General features: G+C 41.1%; 1 protein-coding gene across 2 annotated transcripts in view; it reads left to right on the top strand.

Annotated features, from left to right (window-relative positions):
- MAST2 (microtubule associated serine/threonine kinase 2) overlaps positions 1 to 23,129 on the top strand; it is a 326,453-nt gene that overhangs the window by 276,300 nt on the left and 27,024 nt on the right. For both annotated transcript variants that reach the window (XM_026651972.1, XM_026651974.2), the window contains 5 exons: positions 8,168 to 8,269; positions 13,150 to 13,282; positions 16,258 to 16,319; positions 18,742 to 18,827; positions 21,923 to 22,131. In XM_026651972.1, coding sequence (XP_026507757.1) covers positions 8,168 to 8,269; positions 13,150 to 13,282; positions 16,258 to 16,319; positions 18,742 to 18,827; positions 21,923 to 22,131 — 592 coding nt within the window. The remainder of the gene's footprint in view (positions 1 to 8,167; positions 8,270 to 13,149; positions 13,283 to 16,257; positions 16,320 to 18,741; positions 18,828 to 21,922; positions 22,132 to 23,129) is intronic.

Here is a 23,129-nt window from a genome sequence, read left to right as displayed (position 1 = left end):
AGCGATTGGACATCTAACATAGTGAATGCCAGTGAAAATGAGGTAGGATCAGAGGCTAAAATATGGAAAGAACAACTTAAAAATTACTTAGACAAGTTAGATGTCTTCAAGTCACCTGATGAAATACATCCTAGAATTCTCAAGGAGCAGACTGAGGAGATATCTGAGCCATTAGCAATTATGTTTGAAAAGTCATGGAAGGCAGGGAGAGGTTCCAGAGGACTGGAAAAGGGCAAATATAGTGCCAATCTATTAAAAGGGAAATAAGAACAACCCAGGGAATTACAGATGAGTCAGTGTAACTTCAGTACCTGGAAAGATAATGGAGCACATAATTAAGCAAACAATTTGCAGACACCTAGATTAGAAGATAGTGAGATAAGTAACAGTCAACAGGGATTTTTTGACAGAGTAACAAGCCTTGTGGATGGGGGGGAAGTGGTAGATGTGGTGTATCTTAACTTTAGTATGGCTTTTGATATTGTCTCACATGATCTCCTCATAAACTAAGGAAATACAGCCTAGATCAGTGGTTCTCAACCTATTTACCATTGTGGGCCGCATCCAGTACTACTTGTTTGGCCCTGAGGATGTCACATGGGCCACAGCTGTGTGCTGATTGGTCTGCAAGTGGCCCATGGGCCATAGGTTGAGAAACACTGGCCTAGATGAAGCTACTATAAGGTGGATGCATAACTAGTTGGAAAATCATTCCCAGCGAGTAGTTATCAGTGGTTCACAGTCAAGCTGGAAGGGCGTATCGAGTGGGGATCAGTTCTGGGTCCAATTCTGTTCATCTTCATCAATGGTTTAGATAATGATATAGAGAGTACACTTATAAAGTTTACAAATGATACCAAGCAGGAAGGAGTTGCAAGTGCTTTGGAGGATAGGATTAAAATTCAAAATGATCTGGACAAACTGGAGAAATGGTGTGAAGTAAATAGGATGAAATTGAATAAGGACAAATGCAAAGTACTCCACTTAGGAAGGAACAGTCAGTTGCACACATACAAAATGGGAAATGACTGCCTAGGAAGGAGTACTGCGGAAAGGGATCTGGGGATCATAGTGGGCCACGAGCTAAATATGAGTCAACAGTAATACACTATTGAAAGAAAAGCAAACATAATTCTGGGCTGTATAATGGGAGTTTTGTAAGCAAGACACGAGAAGTAATTCTTTCGGTCTACTCCACGCTGATTAGGCCTCAACTGGAGTATTGTGTCCAGTTCTGGGTGCCACATTTCAGGAAAGATGTGGACAAATTGGAGAAAGTCCAGAAAAGAGCAACAAAAATGATTAAAGGTCTAGAAACCATGACTTATGAGGAAGATGGAAAAAATTGGTTTTGTTTAGTCTGAAGAAGAGAAGACTGAGAGGGGACATAACAGTTTTTAAGTACATAAAAGGCTGTTACAAGGAAGAGGGGAAAAAATGTTCTTAACCTCTGAGGCTAGGACAAGAAGTAATGGACTTAAATTGCAGGAAGGGAGGTTTAGGCTGGACATTAGGAAAAAATTCCTAACTGTCAGAGTGGTTAAGCACTGGAATAAATTGCCTATGGAGGTTCTGGAATCTCCATCATTAGAGATTTTTAAGAACAGGTTAGACAAACACCTGTCAGGAATGATTTAGATAATACTTAGTCCTGCCATGAGTGCAAGGGACTGGACTAGATGATCTCTCAAGATCCGTTCCAGTCCTATGATTCTGTGATAGCCAGGTCCTCAAGGAATTGTATCATGATGACTGCAGAGTGGCTGAGATTCTGTTGGTATCCCAGAGCTGGTGAACTTGTTAATGTATGCATTATTTACTTCTCAATAGCAGTGATTTCTGAATCAGGGACTGGTTATTCCTAAAGGTGCATCTTGCTTCAGGTTTATGCTTTAGCTCTTGAAAGGGATAACCTTAAGAGAGAGATCTTTGCAGACAAGTTGTCATAACCAGGATGTATTCTTTCAAACAGTCAACCTCCATGAAGAAGTACTACTACTACTGCCACTGCCACCACCTCCTCATCTTCATTTTATTGTGGTAGCACTAAGGGCTTGTCTACACTACCATGCGGGGTCGATCTAAGATACACAACTTCAGCTATCTGAATAGCGTACCTGAAGTCGACATACTTGGATCTACTTACCGTGGTGTCCTCGCTATGGTAAGTCAACAGCTGGCGCTCTACCGTTGACTCCGCTTGCGCTCCTTGTTCTGGTGGAGTACCGGAGTCGACGGGCGAGCGCTCAGCGGTCGATTTATCGCATCTATACTAGATGTGATCAATCGACCCCCGCTGGATCGACCGCTGCCCGCTTATCCGACGGGTAGTGTAGACAAGCCCTAAGCGAGCCAATCGTAGACTAGGACCCTATGTGAGAGTATAGAAATCTTTGCTGTCTGATGCGTTAAAGCAAATATCAATCCTACACTTTTCTTGGCAAGAGAGACCCTGTAGTACTCAAATGGTGGACTGGACTTGGGAATTAATGCCATAACTTATCAACCCTTTGGCAATGGTAGTATTCTGCAGCGATATAGACAAGTGCCACTCAGAGTTCAGCGAGATATCGATAGATTTCACAAGACAGTTCATAGAATCCAAGGCCAGAAGGGACCCATTGTGATCATATAACTCTGATCTCTCATATAACATAGGCCACAGACCTTCCCCAAAATAATTCCTAGAGCAGATCTTTTAGAAAAACATCCAGTCTTGATTTTAAAATTACTAGTTGAGAATTGAAACCAAATATCAAATCTCTTGTACCTCTTGGGGGACTTAAACATGGTCTTGAATTCTCTCATTGGCCTAGTTTTTAAGCTATTTAAAAGGCTATCTCTTCATTGACCATCGAAGTACTATTTCTGGTGGCCCGCTGCTGGGCTAGGATATCTGGAATGCAGAATAAGCTCCCAAGGAAAGTGGAGAAGCTCCATCAGTTGGGTCTTTTAAGTCTAGACCCGACAAATACATTCGAAAATGTTCAGTGGAGAGCAACCTAGCATTGTCAGGGAGAGGGGTTGAATGATGTAATAGGTTCTTTCCATCTCTGTCTTCTCTAATTGGATGAGACTATTTTTTATATTTAGAGGGGGTTTTGAATGGTGAATTTAAAAGCCCTATTGTGAGTCTCTTTTCTCTTATGGAAACAAAACCCCTCCTTTACTATAACATTTGAGAGGATATTCCTAGGGTTCCCTTCTAGCAACAGCACTGGGGAGGAACTGGAAGGCAGCCCAGCTCCTGCAGACAGCTGGGCATGAGGATCATGATCCAGCATTCCCCACCTGCATAGTTCTGAGGTAGTTTGGGGGGAAAAAAGAGTAGAAAGAAAGAAAACAGGGCAAACCCTCCTCCCCGCAGCAAAAAACAAAAAAAACCTCACCCTCCTCTTGGAGTCAGGGAGAAGACACCCGTGCCCCTGTCTCCACAAAGTGATAGATTGGCAGACAGAGATCATGTTTGAGGCAAGCACGTATCCCCGCAATACCTCAGATTTCAAGGAGCAGCGGGGAGAACTATAACTAGCCTTGCTGTCTCTAGACGCTGCCCACCTGGGCTTCGAATTCTCCCACATGCAGCTTTTCTCCTCCCTAGTAGAGCAGCCCTTCGTTGTACTGTCAAAGTTTGGGGCTGGGGGAAATAAACGGAGTCTGACCTTTTTCCTCTCCCCACCTTCAAGCTCACCCTCAGATCTGGGGAGGTCGACCCTACCCTGGGAGGAGAGAGTGGCTGGTCAGACACATCTCCCATTTCTTCCCTTTACTCCATTCAGCGATGCTTCCAAAAGAGCCTTCCCCTTTACCTCTCTCTTCAAGCACAAGGAGAGCTGACATTGAACGGTTACTGTGTAAGGTACGGCAATCATCTCCACGCTTCTACAGTAATTGACAGTCAGGAACTGCCCTGCCCCCTCTCCTTTAGCTTCTTCCGCAGGGTCAGGGTGGGATGGGCAAGTCGATTCTTCATAATTTTAATTGATTTTCTTAAATTGACTCTAGCCCACCCGTTACCTAAAGGAGAAATGAGGACAAGAAGAGGGAGAGAGAAGATTGGTTCGGTGCTAGCACAATAATAAAATAATAAATAATAATAATAATAGTACTGCCTGGAGGTTTACTGTTTGCAAGAATGCATGCTGGTTCCGATGACTTGTCGCCAAGGACCCCTTTCTTGAGGTTATCCCTTTCAAGAGCTGAGGCATAAACCTGAAGCAAGATGCATCTTTAGGAGGGAAAGGACTGAACAGTGGGGAGAGGACGAGGAGGTTAGAGAGAAGCTGAGAAAATACCAGACACTTTTCTTTCCACCTCTCTTCCTCTTGCTTTACTCTCTCCTCTCACTCCTGTGTCTTCTCTTTTTCGTTGCTTTTTGAATGCGTATGAATCCCTTTCTTCCCTACCTTTTCTTTTCCATTCTCCCTTAGATGCACCCCAAACTATGAAAGGACACATTCAGGATATTTCAGATTAAATGCAAAGACATGTCAATGTGATTTCTGTCAGAGACACAGAACTGAGCTACTAACATGTGAGAATACTTCAAGACATCCGTTACTATGTTTAGACCATGAGCTCTTGGGAGCAGGGTACTCACCTTTGGTTAGTTTTTAAGATGCTGTGCACATTTATAGCACTATATAAAAATAATAGATACAATGAGGACTATTTTAAATCACACTCACTGCTGCAGTATGGAACAGCAATATAGTCCATTGTTTATCTACAGTATTTGCATAAACTGTAGCAGCATCAGGGAACCAAATGTCTTTATCACAGAATAAGGAAATTAGTCTGCAGAAGGTCAGTGAATGACAGGAATGGTGGAAGTGTGGATGGTACGTAGCTTAGCAAAATCTGTTCTTTTAAAGGAAGAATATTTTAAAGGATAAAGTACATTTAAAACAAACCCCTGGATAATCAGATTTTTTTTAAAGCCGGAATTTCAAGTCATAGGGAAAAGAAAATATTAAACTTTAAAGACGGTTCAAATTGTACAAAAACTTCATCATAAAACAAAGAGTAAGTACAATATAAAGAATCAAATATTCAGACATAGCTGACGTGGATATAGCAAGACAGAAAACTTAGAGGCACTTAAATACCAAATCTTGTTATAAAATACCAAAATGTTACCATAGCAAGTAAGATTAATTCACTTGTATGTAAGTATAAAGTGTCATATTTTAGCCAGGAAGTATTTGGTTTATTAAATAATTGGATTTATCAGGTGGACTTCCTGAAGTAGGCATGAATTCAAAATAATTTTTTAGACATAACTTTCATGAGAAGCTTAAAGTTTGAAGTCAGAATATTAGAAAATAAAGTAAAAGCCTTCTTATATGGAGCAGTAGTATTGATTTCTTTATCTTTTACCTCATGAAACAAAGTAGAAACAGAGTTCAGAACAAAAGATTAGTCAGTTATTGCGCTGACGCAATGACTAACCAGGCAAAATGAGTTGAATTGGCAATATTGTATATTTACACCATTAGTCAGATTTTCTGATGGAAAGAAAGATGAGGGATATACAGGTGTATCTGTAAATGAAACAAAGAAAAAGAGGCCTTATTACGATTATATTATGCTGATTTTATATTGTCCACTTGAAAATTGGAATTGCTTTCTTAATTAATGCATAAGTGAAATGTATTGGTTCTTGGCACTGCAGCTCTGCTGTTTTGGTTCGTATCAGTATATTAGCTCAATTACAGTGTTGTGACTTGCATATTCCAGTCATTGGTCCTGCTGAACCCCAGGGGAGGACGGTGATTTTAATTTCATGCCTCAGTGGCTACAGTTAGTGACGGATGGGTCTTTCAGATAAGGGAATCGCTTTGTAAATTACCCATCGCTACCTCCTATACATGTGTCACTGGAAATAGCTTGGTGTGTACAGGAATGGCATCAGCCTCCACCCGTAACCCCTACGCTCCCCTCCCCTCAAGAAAAACAAAACAAAAACCCTGAAATGACACCAGCAACCTTCAGACAAGCATGTCGTCATTGAGAACTGCTAATTAGATGGCATGCATCATACCAAGGCGCATGGTAGAAGCAGGCAGTTGTTTGGTATATAAGTCTGTGATTTTGAGCTACTATAACTGGGGCAGATTGTAAACAAGACATCTGTAGAGATGTCTGGACTATCCTGTGAGAGAAGGAAACAAGAAGAAGCAATTTTACTGAGGATCTTGGAACAACAGCGCTGTGCAGAGATTATGGCTGAGTGGCTCTTACAAGTTGTGTTTGATTTTTGTAATCCTGTAGTTCTCAATCTTTTTTTTAGCCTGTCTTTATCATTTGACAGACATGAGTTAGTGTTTCATTTTCAGAACAGAACACCTGATTTGAATCAGTTATATTTTTAAGAATATTTTGTCTGTGTCTTCTTAGTGAATTAGAAAGAATGAAAACAATACAACTTGATTTATAATAATAAATTGCCTGTGACAATATAAATATAGATGCAAAAGGATAAATAGTTTTTTTCTACATAATTTACATTATCTGGAAGTAAATTGACATTCCATTTGCATGGCTCTTGTATCAGAAATAATACACTGTGGTTAATGTTTTAGTTATTTAAATATAGATAACCTATGATGATCTATAAAAATCCTTTTGAATATGAAGACACTGAAATTTTATCCAAAATTCATGCTTTGTCTCATTACTTTAACTGGGTGTTGTACTGTGGCGCACAGAGGAGAGAATACAAAGTGTCCCCAGTCAGATAATTGTCTGTTTACTATTTAGTAATTAGCTTTGAAATACATTCTATTAAAAATCTGTCAAGTAGTTATGGGTTTCAAAATGTTATTCTCTGTGACTTTCATTTGTAATATACCCACAAAGCATCTCCTGTGTTCTCTTTGGTTGACGTATCAGTAGTTCTATAGATAAGTCCTTTTGTTTTAGGTTAAAATTCTAACACTGTATTATTACATGACCTGTTAAACAATAATAACCTATTCCAGATTAAGCAATAGCTTATTTTCCAAAAGAAAAAGCTTTAGTAAGAAATTATGAGAACATACCTTTTTAAAATTGTACTTTATGGTTTTCCAGTTCAGAATCCAGGCTTCCCTAAACCCTTCCTTAGTGGCTATCAACGCTGTCTGTTTTCTCAAACGTGTATGGATTTTTTTGTTTTGTTTTAATGAACACTATTAAATGAACCTCTGTTTCTTGCCACCTGAATCCTTGTTGATAAAATATCATGCCTGCAGGCAACTGAAAGCGCAGAGGTAATGTTTGTCACCCAGCCAGTTCAGGACTCTGTTTCTGTGGCTGGGCTAAAGCAGAATGTATAGTCTACAAGATCTTAGTGGTACTTTGTCAGTTTATTCTGAATACCTTTAGAGAACTGGAGGCTGACAGTCCCTTATCAACCTGCATAGTGAAGTATTATTTACATGTGCTTTGGATCTTGTGCTGTAGCCATTCTAGCACAGAGCAAGCAAGAAGGGAAATGGTCTTTTTGTACCTCTCAGAATCTGTCTTCATATTTTCCAGGCATTAGTTTAGTTGCTTTCTTTCTTATAAAAAGAAAAGGAAAACCTCGATGAAACTAAGCATTGAGTTTATAGTGAAATGGCAAAAACCTATTGTCCTAAAGGAATAAAATTTGTCAACCTCAAAAGTATTTTCTATGTAGTTTGTGTTCTCCTTCTGTGCACTGTACATCAGGTATTAACAATTTGATTGGCAGAATAAGAAGAATGAAATTGGAAGAGAAATACACGTTGAGATCTTCCATGGTAATAAGCAGGAAATGCATGCGAAACTGTAGAAGTAAACTTTAAAACTTTACATCATTCTCTAGAATTCAGCACCCTGGAAAGGAAAACCGTTCCAGTGATAACATCTAATAGTTAGACTAGAAATCTTCGTTTAAATTAAAAAGCCACCATGGCTAAGGGAGATTTTCAGGTAACTCATAACAAAAAAGGCCTCTAGCATATTCATTGCCTGGAAAAGGGAATCAGTTATACTGGAAAAGCTGTATATGATTTGGCAACACAGAATGATCTTTGTTAATTGCTTAGCCTGACTCGGTCATGCCTTCACGGCTGAATTATGGTTACCAAACTGATTGCTCTAGGTTTAGTGTTTGATGATTCACTGTTTGAACAATAACGTGATGTTTTGCTCTCCGCAGGCCCACGAGCGATCAGAGAGCTCAGAGGTGGCTTTTGTTACCCAGCTTGTGAAAAAGCTGATGATCATCATTGCACGACCGGCTCGACTGCTTGAGTGCCTGGTAAGCACAATCCTCAGAAGAAAGTGTATCTGCTTTGAAGTGCCTGATGGGGTCCACAAGACAGGAAGAAGAACCAATTCTTACAGGGAAAATACGTTTTTGAAAGAATAGGTCCAAATCCAAAATAAGGACACATAGGGCCTCTCTGGACGTGTAGCGCCCATAAAGTGGGTATAAATTGCCAGCGCAGCTTAAAGGATCTAGCCTCCTTAAAGGATCCTTAGTGTAAATGAGAATTGGACTCTGAGGGTATGTCTACGCAGCAAAGGAAAACCTGTGACTGGCCCCTGCCAGCTGACTCGGGCTCGGGCTGCAGGACAGTTTCATTGTTGTGTAGACTTCTGGGCTTGGGCTGGAGCCCGAACTCTGGGATCCTTTCCCCCCCTCAGGGCTCAAGAGCCCAAACCCAGAAGTCTACACAGCAATGAAACAGCACTGTGAACCCACTTCAACTGGCACAGGCCGCCGTGGGTTTTTCTTTGCTGTGTAGACGTACTCTGAATTTTTTAAAAAATTGTCACGTTCTCTGAGTGTGGAACTAGACGTGTGCAGGTGGGGACAACCCAAGGGAGTCTGTAAGCAAGATTAAATTCTGTACAGAACAGCCTGAATATATTGAAGAGCAAGTCATATATTACTTTCTAAACTACCCACTCAGACTAGTAAGAGGACATAGTTTTACACTTAGTTCTGGACAGTAGGAACAAAGAATGCAGGCCGTACCTGCAGAATGGGGACTCAGTGTCTTGAAAAGCAGTGACTCTGAAAAGGATTTCGGGATCATAGTGGACAGACAGCTGAACATGAGCTACCAGTGTAATATTGTGGGGAAAGGGGCTAATATGATCCTTGGATGTACAAAAAGGGGAGTGGGGAGGTGATTTTATTTCTGTAGCTGGCATTGAGTGAGATTGGTATTGGAATACAATACTGTGTTCAAACATCAAACAAAGCGAGGCTGAAAAATTGGAGAGCGTGCAGACAAGAGCCACCAAAATGATTCAGGGGCTGGCGAAAATGCCTTTCAGTGACTGACTTAAGGAGCTCAATCTGTTTAGTTTATCAAAAAGATCAAGAGGTGATTTTATTGTGGTATATGGGTACCTCTGTGGAGAGAAAATACAAGGAATTTAAAGGCTCTTTAATCTAGCAGAGAAATGGAGAACAAAAATCAGTGGAGTTGAAGCCAAAATATTCAAGTGAGAAATAAAGCATATATATTTAACAGTGAGGATGATTAACAGTTGGAACAAACTACCGGAAGTGGTAGATTCTCCATCTCAGTTCAAATCCAGACTTGGATGTCTTTCTGGAAGAGATGCTTTAGTGAAACATGTTATTGGGCTCAATACAGGGCTAGTCACTGGATGAAATTATCTGACTCCGTGTTACACAGGAGGTCAGATTAGATGCTCTAATGCAGGGGTGGCCAACCTGCGGCTCCGGAGCCACATGCGGCTCTTCAGAAGTTAATATGCGGCTCCTTATATAGGCACCGACTCCGGGGCTGGAGCTACAGGCGCCAACTTTCCAATGTGCCTGGTGGTGCTCACTGCTCAACCCCTGGCTCTGCCACAGGGCCTGGCCCCACTCCACCCCTTCCCGCCCCCTTCCCTGAGCCTGCTATGCCTTTGCTCCTCCCCCTGAGTCTCATGCATGCCATGAAACAGCTGATCGAGAGGTGCGGGGAGGTGCTGATTGGTGGGGCTGCAGGTGGGCAGGAGGCACTGGAAGCAGGCGGGAGCTGATAGGGGGCTGCTGACGTATAACTGTGGCTCTTTGACAATGTACATTGGTAAATTCTGGCTCCTTCTCAGGCTCAGGTTGGCCACCCCTGCTCTAATGGGCCCTTCTGGCCTTGGAACCTATCGAGCGGAGTAAAGCTGCCTCTTTTTCAGGCATTATTGCAGCTAGATCAATGTTGGTATGATCGTGCTTAGAGCTAGGCAGTGGCACAGCTCCTGTAAGAAGCAAACTTTCAGAAGTTAATATGAGATTGTACCAACAAGGAGTGAGTTTCAGCATGTGAGCTGTTGGAAGACAAACTAGCTGTGTGAAGCTTTTTTCAGAAGGTGAACAGCTCAGTGCAACAAGACTTTTTTTTGCCAGGAGGAAAATTATGACAACAAAATATATGTTTGTATTTTAATCTAGCTGAGTTTTCTTGACTAATAAAATGGAGAGTATAAGGCAGTGATTTACTGCATTGAGTCTTTCAACTCTCAGTGAATTTTCAAAGCGGCCATGGGGATTTTGCCGTATTGAGTGACTGTCATTAATTTTAACAATTTACTTGAAAATCTTCCCCACAAGTTGAAATTGGGATTGAAAAAGCAAAACTAAACTGAAATAGATTGCTATGAATCTCGTGGGGCTTACTTTGCTTAATACTGAAATTGATACATGTGTCACTAGAATAGCACACATCACGGTAGAAGGGGAAGAGAGCATTTGCCAAAGTTTAATGCCCTCTCTATAGTGTGGTATTCCTCTTGGAAGCACTTCCTAAATCATACGTGCCATTAGCTGCAAATTAATGTTCCTGTGCTAGCTGCCCCACCTGTCCGTCTGAGACAAGCATGGGAGCAGGTGGAGGCAATAGAGTCTCTGAGATTTGAGTAACGAACTCCAAAGCTTGTAGTGACAGCCCTGAAAACAAAGTGGCAAGACCCCAAAGTATATAAATACTGTACAGATCACTATTTTAGTATTCTCTGTGTTTTTTAAAGCACTCTATCTGCCTAACCATTTAAAAAAAGTTATTTATCTTATTCTACTGACCATAGTGCCATCAGTGCTAGCGTTCCATCTGATACTGTATATGAGAGCAAGAGGATCCTAATAGACAGCTTTCCATTGTAATAGTTTGGCTGTCAGTTTTCTCTTACACTTCGGAGCATGTGAATTCACCCATTTTTATAACTTAACCTTTAATTTTGCTGTGCTTTCATCAGACCAGATGTGCTGTTAAATTATACAAAATGTACTAAAATTGTTTCATATGAAACAAATGCTATATCCAGCCACTCATATGACTCCTGCTTCTTCAATACAAAATGAAATGACTGAGCATGTAGGTCAGGTGAGGAAATTGGAGTAATGGGCGTAAAGGGTTTTAATTGTTTTATACAAGTTTGGTTATTTAATGTTTAAGTCTTACCTACCAGATTGTAAAATGTTTATTAAGGGCTGAGCATTTGGGCTTTGAAGGCAGCAATTCGGGCTCTCAGGTGAATACGTTAAGTAGACACATTTTTCAAATGTGTGTTATTTACCAATGAGACCGTCTCTTGGGGAAAATGTGCAATTTAACAGTGGTTTTTGACAGTGGTATTTTATTGCAGACTGGAACACTGCTGCAGGAGGCTATTCCATTCGGTTATGTAAAACTACATTTAGAGGCTCTCTTAAAAGTATTTTCTACTAAAAAGATTAGTACAGCTCTATTGATTCCACCTCTCTTCCCCGTTCCTTCTTCCATCTTTTCCTTGTCTGTTATCTTTAACTATTATCTATCCACTGGCTGCTTTCTCTCCCCCAGTAAGTCAGTCTTATCTTGAAAAAAAATCCTTCCCTACTGCCCACTCCACCTGCCCCACTAGCCTTTTCCTACTACTTCCCTGTGTCTGAGCCTCACAGTTCGTAGACTTTGTCTCCACCAACTCCCCCTCTGATCTAGTTCCTGTCTGCTGCTCTTACTAAGATCACTAATGACTTCTTCCTAGCCAAGTCAGAGGCACTTCTCATCTCCTTCACTCGTTGCTGCCTTTGGCAATATTGCCTATTATTTGCTTAGTGCTGACTTTGAGCTCATCACCGAATGGATTATACAACAAAGAAGTGGTCTTTGCTCCAAGGTGCTAACAATTTTAAAAGCACCCTTTTCCTCCTCCTACTTTCTCTTCTCTCTTGGTTTTTATGATTGTATTTATTTTTGGGTTTGTTTGATTTTTTTTGGTCATCTCCTGTCTTGCTAACCACTCTTTCAGGTAAATTGTGCTGTTTGATGTCAGTCACTGATCCACTGTACAAAACTATTACTCAGTTCAAAATAATTTGGTAGTCTCTGCACAGGAGTCCAGCACTGGTAAACAACGAGGTTTGCAGATCAGAGTTAAAGGTACTTTAGCAACACTATTTTAGCTGAAGCATGTGCATCCTGCCTGACCTATCAAGTGGTCCTAGTCACCACTGACAGGTTAATAGTTTAGAGCAGTTTGACAAACAGAAATTAAATCTTCTGTGATACTGAAATTCGTAACTGCATGCAACATGGTTTGAAGCAAGATTACTGCCTTTATAGAATGTTTTGCTCAGCTAATTAAGTTTGATGGGAGCTTGCTGTTGAGTGGCTTAATTCATCTTTCTACCATGCTGAGATGGCAGAAAACTTCACATAGGTCCTCACCTCAAAACTTCTGTTTCTATAGTGTACATCATGGATTGTAACAGCATAAGAACTTTGGGCAAGCTAAATATTTGAGGTATCATGACCTACTGCATAAATCCCCTACTGCCAACTTTTGTTTTATAAAATGTTTTCTTACCATCCCTGTTGTCTCTGTTCATTGGCAAGGCCAGCTGATCCGAGGATATGGACATCCAGCACAGTTTCTGAATACATCTAATGGTTTACATTTTTCTAGAGCAGGAGACTGTGTGCATCATGTTGATATACTTGTGACTGTAGGTGTTTTGCAGCATCATTGGGCCTTGGAATCAGTTTTGGATATATTGGAGCAGGCTAGATGTTAAAGCTTAACAATAACCATGCTTTTCCCCTCCTTCTCTGTGGGCATTAAAACAACAACAAATTCTCTTTTAATTTTGGAATCAAATCACTCAGATCTCTGGTCTTACTCTTTCTTTTCTTCCTTTAGGAGTTTGATCCCGAAGAGTTCTACCATCTGTTAGAAGCTGCCGAAGGTCATGCCAAGGAAGGGCAAGGAATTAAATGCGACATTCCTCGTTACATTATCAGCCAGCTGGGCCTTACCCGGGATCCCCTGGAGGGTGAGAACTTCTTACTTTGCATCCTTTGGGCTAAAAGCCTTTCCAAATATGAAATATGAGCCATCTTCACTGGTCGTTGCTCTGTTAAATGAGAATTTTTTCCCCTTTAATTCACATGCCTCTTTTTTCCTCGTCCTCTATTGCTGTTCTCAAAATGTAAACTGTCCTTTCCCCCTCTAATTACCTGTTACTTTCTGTGTTACTTTTTAACCATTTATGCTCTGGTGTTTGACAGTGAAACTAGACTGCTCAGTTTTGTTTTTGTTTGTAATCTGCTGTTTATAGCAGGTCCACTTGGTGATTCAAAGGCACTGCCAAATGCTCCGTTGTTGAGGTTTCCTGCACAATACAGGAATGTTTAAGATCAAAATTTTCATTGAAATTTCAAGAACAATACTTTAAATTGAATTCCTATTAGGTTTTGTTAGCCTTTATTAAAAAAAAACAACTGAACCTGACTTTTGGATTTTACATTGACATTGTCCTTTGAATATGGTTATATTTTACTACTTCTCTGCCAACTCAGACAATCTATTTGTTTTATTTTTACTGTTGCCTTTGCTCAGAAAGTTGGGATCTGGTTCTTTGGAATGTTTCCTGACTTTCTGCAGTATTCTCCATGAGATTAGTGGGTGTGTGCAGTGACAAGCCCTGTTATGAGTAAAACCCACTGTACAGATAGCAGAATTCTCCTTTGCTACACTTAATGCTCTTGCCTGCTCCATGGAACAGTCATATTTCTGGATTAATTAATCTGTTCTAAGCACTCTGTGGTGAAATCCCTGTGGTGTGGAGTAGCCATAAAAAGGCCCATTTTGCAGCACAGTTCCACTACACAGAGGGACCTCATAAGGGCATTCCGAAGCCCCCTACCATGAATGCTGCAAAGCCATAGAGTCTGTGTATAGGTGCAGGGGAGTTGCAGGGTCATTGTCTGAGTGGATCAATTGGCCACAATCCCTGCATTTTGGACTGAGTAGTGCAGGAGTCCGCAGATGCTGCTTCACTGAAGAGACTGTATTAACAGACACAGACTAACCGGTTTGGGAGTTGGAGAGGAGTCTGTTATCCTAGCTTTTGTGTTGGTCCCCTAAGGAGCAAAGTTTGTTTACTCAAGCTTTGCATGAGGGGCCAGGACTATTATCATTTTTGTAGCATTAACAATATGTTCTCTGCTATACAAGGCAAAAAAGTACAGACAATTCCTGCCCAAAGAACCTACAGTCTCCATGATAACCACAGGGGTGACAGGATGCAGTGGGAGAGACAGGAGAGAGAGGTTAGAGGATGGGGGAAGTTTGAGAGTGGGAAGGTGTTTTGTTCCCTTATTGGGTAACTCAGAGCACTACAGACTGCAACAGCGTTGCCATGTTGTATGAAGCATTTGTTAACCCTCCAATGAATAGTGTAGACATTTGGGTTATTTTTAATAGGTATACTTAGAATGAGTATTTGCTAAATGTGATGTCAGTCAGTCATTATAAATTCATATGATAGGTATAGTCTATACCAGGGGTCGGCAACGTTCGGCACGCGGCTCGCCAGGGTAAGCACCCTAGCGGGCCGGGCCAGTTTATTTACCTGCTGTCACGGCAGGTTCGGCCGATCGCGGCCCCCACTCGCTGCGGTTCGCCGTCCCGGGCCAATGGGGGCGGCGGGAAGCGGCACGGGCCGAGGGATGTGCTGGCCGCGGCTACCCGCCGTCCCCATTGGCCCCTTACCAGCCATCTCTGTCCAGCACATGCTCTTAATCTATCCCCTGCCCCATTCCTCAAGGGTGATCTGGAAGAGACTGAGCAGGTCTGGCAGCCCTTCTAGACCTCAGTGTACTACATGGTAAAATTCATGTGCTTTCTAATATGCTCCTGGGCGCAGAGCCCCAGAAAATCTAAACTTTGAAATCAGTGAGTTATTGCACAATTAAATATTTCATCTCCGTGTTTTGTTAATCTCGTTTAATCTCTTTTCTTTTGAGATATTTATTGGCACAAATTTTGCTTCCATGCTTGGCTCAGCAACAATAAAACCTGCCACAGAGACTGGAAGTTACCACAGAATTTGGCAGCAATTGAACTTTGGTTTTCTTTTTCTCTTGTGGAAGCAGTTTTACCTTAATTTCTGCAATATTTGTCAGAATTACAGAGTGACAGGTTGGCAAGCAACATCAGACGAACAGCTTTTTAGCAAAATGTTCACCAGAGGTTACTGAATGCAATTTAATTAATTGTATCTGTTGAAATCTGATATAAAGTGACGTTTCCGTTGATCCCTGTCAGGGAGGGAGAGAACCTTTCATTTACTTATTCCCTATAAAAAATTGTGTAAAGGTGTCAAGGTGCCTCATTTTCTTTCTACGAAATGGAACTGTAGAAATGTCCATTTAGAGATTTCTTTTAGATACCAATACGCTTCTAGCCTGTTGCCTTTTGGATGTGGGATTGATCCTGTGAGGTGCTTAGCAACTCCTGAAAGGAGCTGAGCATGCTAAACTCCCACTAACTTCCCCATTGTTTGAGGGTGCTTGGTACCTTGCAGAATTGGGCCAACTAGAGACAAGAAAATTTTTAGAAATCTAATTTCCATGCCCTAATGGGACGAGTATACCTGCATGGACATAAATGTGCGAACACCTGCTGCTTACCCTTAACAAATTGCTGATTTTGCTGGAGAAATATTAATAGCATTACCTTAGTATTTGCATTTATTCCTTATCCTTGTTGTAGGGAATATCTAGAATGCTACAAAATACTGAGGTAAGGATAATTGGTTGTCTTTATATGAGGCATTATCTAAAACAGCTGGCAAGATTTTAGAGGTGACTATTGTGTAATAGTATAACATTTTTTGCAGGAAAGGAAGAAATGTGCTTTTCTAACATCTACAAATACTTTCTAAAATGCTGTTTCTTTGCCCTATAGAAACAGATTAATTATATATTGAGACCGGTATAAATAGTTGTTCTTTGTTATTTGCAGAAATGGCCCAGCTGAATAGCTATGACAGTCCAGACACTCCAGAAACAGATGATTCAGTTGAGGTAAAGAAGCAATATACTTGTGCTGTCTACCTATTTCTTCCCTAGAAAGAAACAGTCTAATACAATGGTAAAAGATTTGTTAGGAAAACAAGATTATAATACAATATATATTATAACACACTGAATATTTTTAACAACATTTATTTGGTAAATGATTTAAAAATACTTTTCAAAGCTAACTTGCATGCTTATAGAAACTTGGACATAGCTCTATAAATACTGTAAAGAAGTAATGATTTAAAGATAACGCCAACTAATAGAGGCAAATGGATATGGACAGGAATTAGCAAGAAAGTTGACAACGTTTTTTTTTTTTTTTACAACCATTAACAAAAATGGGGCTAAGGAAAGAAATGTGTTGGCACAGGTAAAGAATCTTGGGGAGTGAATTTAGGTTCCCAAGACAAGGATTTACTAATGATTTGTTGGGTAAATGTAGTCATTTATCTCTCCAGGCTTCATAGATCTGTAGGTTTCACTTTGATTGTGTAACAAAAATGCCAATTTATTTAAAAGATCTATTAGGGAAAGACCAACTTTTGGGGGTGGGGTGACGGGGGAAGCTCCAGGGCTCCTAGGGATGCAAACTACATGTCGATGCGAGGTGGAATTTTCAAAAGTGCCTATGTGCTAGATTCTCCAAGGTACTTAGGCAGCTAAATCCACCACTTATGTGCCCTTGACATCCTTAAAACCACTGCTCAGCTGCCACCTAACCCCACAGGTGCCCAAGTCCTCAAGGTGCCTAAGTTTCCATCAGTAGGCACATGCAAAGCCACCTAAGCATTGATGCTGCCTCCACAGCTAACAAACTACTCAGAGCCCTGGCTGAAGCCAAAGCCAAAGCAACGGGATTCTCAAACTAGACTTTCCCCTGCATGTCTCACCGGCAGAGCCTGATCCCATAGGCATTCTCAGAGTCTGCCCAAGACACAATACCTGTCACAAAAGAATACAGGTCAGGAATTTGTGTGTGTGTGAATATGTGTCCCCTGGCCTAATGGTTAGGGCACTCCAGGAGATGTGGATTCAAATCCCTGGTCCAGAGCAGGGACTTGAACCCAGATCTCCTGTATCCCTGGTGAATGCCCTAGCCACCGAGCTGTTGGGTATAATGACATTGGGGTCTCTCTCTCTTGTGAAAGAGCTGGGTTTCAGCTTCAAGAGTGCAGGCTACCAGAGTGGCTGACTTGGCGTAGGTGCCTAACTCCAGAAAAGGGGTTCACAGCTGAAAATCCCGAGCAGAAGGAGGTGCCTCTCTCTGGCCCATCAGTTAGGCACCTTTCCTCTGTATTTCACTCCTGGCTAGCTTAAGGCAGCTCCCCGATCCGCTGGCTGGCTTCTGAGGCAGGTAACTCTCCCCATGTATTGAATGGGGAGCCTAGGTGCATAACTCAGGGCTGAGGATTGGATTCCACTAGGTGGCAAGGCACCTCGGGGTTAGGCATTGCAATACCTAAGTATTTTTGTAGATTTGGCCCTGAGTAATTTAGGAACATAAGTCCCACTGACTTCTAAATAATTTAGGAACTTTGAAAATCCCACCGTAGTCCACAGCAGAAAGTAAATTATGCTTGTCTGTAGTATGACTGCAAACAGTACAAAATAATCTCTGCTGGAAGTGCTCAATGAAAATGGGAGAATACAAACATGACTTGCAGTTGCTGAGGAACTCAACATTTCTCAGCTAATATCCTGATTAGTATAAGAATAAAACAGGGAGGAAGGATGACCCTGGGACTCAGAAGATCTGGATTTTGTTCCCATTTCTGCCACAGACCTCCTGAGTAACTTTGAGCAAGTCACCTGGTGTGTCTGCCTCAGTGTCTGTCAGTTTTGAGCTCCTTGGGTGGAAGTAACTCAAAATGCATAACGTATATTGTTATTAGAAATATTTCAACTTATTCAATACTGTGGGTCCTGGCAGGCTATTGAGCATTATCAGAAAGTCAATGTGCAAAGGCTTCTCTGAGTTCCATGGTAGTTTAAAAAACAAACATCATTCATTACACAACAGAAGGATATTAGAAGGCTACCAGAGAAGGAGAGTGGATCTATGATCTAACAGAAATCAAAATGTAATGTATTTAGTATGAAGAATTAAATGGAAGATTTCAGTATGACAGTGGTTTAAATGTGGCAACCATTTCTTAGTTATAGTATGTCAAGGGAAAGGAGTAAATATAAAATATATTATACCACCAAATATTTGAGACATATACATACAGATCTTCCAGTTACAAAACAAAAAATCCAGGAAAATAGATTTTTTTGTTTTGTTTTTCTGTAAATTCAGGACTAAAATTAAGATTTTCATATTTTCTACCCAGCAGCGAATTTTTTGGAAGTACATTTTTTAAAAGTAGGCTAGATTCTGGTGAACTGCAGAGGAAAAAAAAAATCCCTTCTCCTTGATTTTCAGAGTCGCGGGGCCCCTGCGCAGTCAAAGAAAGCTCCCTCTGAAGAGGACTTTGAAAACATTAAGCTAATCAGCAACGGGGCTTATGGGTAAGGTATTCAGCTTGTGTCTAGCATTTTGCTTTTCAAGACGATGTTACTGTCAAGCCACCTGATAAAGAATTAGGCCTTTCAGGCTGCTGTTCATTACATGCCCTTGCCAGCTGCTTGCTATATCACACTACAACTTTGACCTCAAGCCCTATTATGCTGTAACTTTTTCTGCTAAGTTTGCCTTCACAGTATGTGGATAAAATTAAACATACTCATATACGATAGGTTAATGTGACATTTGAGAGGTTACAATTGAGGTATGAGGTGTGTTATCCAGGGAAATTATCTTTATGAATAATGGTGTCATGTACTTTTCGTTTTGTTTACATTATAGTATTTCTTACAGGAAAGAATGTAATAATAAAACGCATTTGTTTGTTAGCACCACATACCCAGACATAAGTTCAATACTTATTAAAACTAGACGTTAAAGTGTAATTTCACTGTGAAGTGTTGCTGTGTAAAAATGTCCTAATGCTTCATTGTGTCTTAAGAGATTTGCACAGTTTACAAGTTAAAATTCCAACTGCCAGCCCCACACAAAGAACCCAGAATTTGAAATTTGAGATTACAAGTTTGGTTAATTAAGCTAATAGTGTTGATGTAATATACTTAGACTTCTGTAAGGCATTTGACTTAGTACCACATGACACTTTGATTAAAAAACTAGAAAGATATATTAACGTGGTACACGTTAAATTGATTAAAAGCTGGCTAACTGATAGGTCTCAAAATGTAATTGTAAAGGGGGAATCATCATCAAATGTGTGTTTCTAGTGGGATCCCACAGGAATAGGTCATTGGCCCGGCGCTATTTAACATTTTTATTATTGACCCGTAAGAAGACATAAAATCATCACTAATAAAGTTTGCTAATCACACACAGATTGGGGGAGTGGTATATAATGAAGAGGACAGGTCACTGATAAAGTGAGCTGGATTTCTTGGTAAGCAGGGGGCAAGCAAACAATGTTTTAATATGTCCAAATGTAAATGTGTACATCTAGGAATAAAGAATGTAGGCCATACTTACAGGATGGGTGACTATCCTGGGAAGCAGTAACTCTGAAAAAGATTTGATGGTCATGGTGGATAATCAGCTGAATAGGAGCTCCCAGTGTGACTCTGTTGCGATCCTTGGATAAATAAACAGGAGAGTCTTGCATAGGAGTAGAGGGGTTATTTTACTTTTGTATTTGGCACTGGTGAGATCACTGCTGGAAAACTGGTTCCAGTTCTGGTGTCCACAATTGAAGAAGGATGTTGATAAATTTGAGAGGGTTAGAGAAGAGCCATGAGAATGATCAAAGGACTAGAAAACATGCTTTATAGGAGCTCAGTCTATTTAGCTTAACAAAGAGAAGGTTAAGAGGTGATTGATTAGTCCAAAAACCTACATGGGAAACAAATGTTTAATAATAGACTCTTCAGTCTAGCAGACAAATGTATAACACGATCCACTGGCTGGAAGTTTCAGGCTAGAAACAAGGTGTAATTTGTCAAAGGTGTGAGTAATTAACCATTTGAACAACGGACCAAGAGTTGTGGTGGATTCTCTATCACCGGCAATTTTTAAATTAAGATTGGATGTTTTTCTAAAAGATCTGCTCTAGGAATTATTGTGGGGAAGTTCTCTGGCCTGCGTTATAGAGGAGATCAGATGAGATGATCTTGGTCCCTTCTGGCCTTGGAATCTGTGAATCTCTGAAACGCCCTTTGGGTTCTTTCTGGCTGTGACATCATAACCAGTGATATTCCGCAGGCCAAATTCTACCCTCAGGTATACCTGTGCTGCCCCATTGATTTCAATGGGACTTAAGCACTGTGCTTAAAGTTAAGCACGTGCTGGAGCGCTTTGTTGAATTAAATGAAAATGTAATAAAAACGTATTTTAGTCAGTAAAGTAAAAAGGGGAGAGCAGATCGGAGAGCCAGTTTGTTAGATAAGAAAGTGCCATTTTTACAGTCACTCTTTCTATGTAGACCCATGTTTTCTAGTACATCCTTCTAAAGGTATGTTTACACTGCAGTTTAGACCCCTGTGGCTGGCCCATGCCAGCTAGCTCAGGCTAAAGGGCTGTATAGATGTTCGGGCTGGAGCCTGGGCTCTTCGACCCTGCAAGGTAGAAGGGTCCCAGAACTTGGGCTGCAGCCTGAGCCTGAACACCTACACTGCAATGAAACAGCCCCTTCGCCCAAGCCCCGTAAGCCCGAGTCAGCTGGCACGGGCCAGCCGTAGGTGTCTAATTGTAGTGTAGACATTCCCTAAAAGGCTAGAGGTGGTTTGCTCAAAGTCATATCCTTGCTATATGTACTACATACTTTATCCAGCTGATATGATACTATGTTAAATAGAATCCAATAAGCCACTCCAGAGACAGGGGAGTAAGTATTGATTCAGTAGAGCAAGCTAACTGAATGAAAACCTTATTTGCAAACTGTACTATGAATGTGCGGACAAAGATGTGCAAATGGTAGAAATGAAAAGGATATTTTACCACAGGAAATCTTGCAGCATCATGTTGTTACAGCTAATCAAACTCTTTAATTTGTGGAGCTTGGAAGGAAGTTGCACTGATCCCATTCATTTTAGGTCATTTTTCAGTTGACTGGTGATGTTCATCATTTCAATATTTATTACAAGTATGTGCCTCTACATATACCCAAGATTGTGTGCTACATTTTTCATTTATTGTCTGGACATTCAAAAATGCTACAGGAGTGTGTGGTTTCTGGTGTAATCTCACAGGGCCCTAGTCTTATTTCTGATGGAGGAATTGCAATTTTAATTTTAGAATGCAAGAATCTCATAAAGTTGCAAGAGCTTTCCTTGGTTAAGGCTGAGCTAGTCTCTCTGCTGAGAATGTTACGTATTTGGAGAAGCCTGTGAAGAGTAGCCTTCCCCGTTTCTTACTCTGAGGAAAAGCATAGAGAGATTTCTTCTTCTGTAGCGACGCTTGACATGACAGATGTTTTATGTAGCCATAGATAAACCTAGCAGGAGCCTATCAGTGTATGTGATGTAATGACCTGCAATCCATTGTTTTTGAAATGGTCCAAACTGAAGGTAGGAACCCTTTTGTTGTGTTCTAGGGCTGTGTATTTGGTGCGGCACAAGACTACTCGCCAGCGCTTTGCCATGAAGAAGATCAACAAACAGAACCTAATTTTGAGAAACCAGATCCAGCAGGCCTTCGTGGAGAGAGACATCCTGACCTTTGCTGAGAACCCCTTTGTAGTCAGTATGTTCTGCTCCTTCGAGACCAAACGCCACCTCTGCATGGTTATGGAGTATGTGGAAGGTATTTGTCTCAGGCTTGAAAAGTATCTGGTTATATTATTGAATGTTTAATTGTTTGAAACGTGTTAATTTTGCAGAGTGGCAGTAATTATTGTGTATATAACGCCTTTCATGCTGTATTATCGCCAAGTGCTTTACAGATTGAGTCTTTAGGGTCACCCTCCATTGCCCTGTAGGATCGAATGTTGCAGCCAAAATAGGCTTAGATCGTATTCTCTAGATGTCACCTTGGAAGACTTTTCACATATGGGTCTGCCCACGCCTACACAAAAAAGAGTCTCAGCCACCTCCAGAACACAATTTGTTCCTGGATACTATGAAGGGTGATCCGTGGGTCTGAACTCATATGGTGGGGAGGGAGTAGAGATTGGCTGGACCACATTGCAGAGATGGGTCAGAAAAGTCAGTCCAGCCTGGAGCTGTAGTACCTTGCAGGGGGAAATGCCCACTCTGTGGGTCCCAACGGTAGCTGCAGCTAACATAGCTTGGCTGCAGTGGAGCTGCGCCAACACAGAGCCATGTGCAGGGAAGCTGTTGGGGGACTAGAGCCAGTGTGAAGGTCTCTGTAGGGGAATGACTGCAGAGACATCCTAACGGGGAGCTCTCCTGGGGGTACTACTATTGGAGGGGATGATCTGGCCCATGATTTGGTTAGTATATGGGAGGGACAGCTCAGTGGTTTGAACATTGGCCTGCTAAACCCAGGGTTGTGAGTTCAATCCTTGAGGGGGCCATTTAGGGATCTTGGGCAAAATCCATACTTGGTCCTGCTGGTGAAGGCAGGGGGCTGGACTTGATGACCTTTCGGGGTCCCTTCCAGTTCTATGAGATAGGTATATCTCCATATAACTGTTTAGTTTCCTGTTTTCTTAATTTATTTAATTTGAATATTAGTTGGATTTGTTTTATAGTTTTATCTTAATGTAAATAATATACACCTCTACCTCGATAGAACGCTGTCCTCGGGAGCCAAAAAATCTTACCGCGTTATAGGTGAAA

This window comes from Terrapene carolina, unplaced genomic scaffold (assembly GCF_002925995.2).
Source record: "Terrapene carolina triunguis isolate 2854851 unplaced genomic scaffold, T_m_triunguis-2.0 Scaffold110, whole genome shotgun sequence".
Lineage (NCBI taxonomy): Eukaryota > Metazoa > Chordata > Testudines > Emydidae > Terrapene > Terrapene triunguis.
This window is presented reverse-complemented; position numbering and strand designations above follow the sequence as displayed.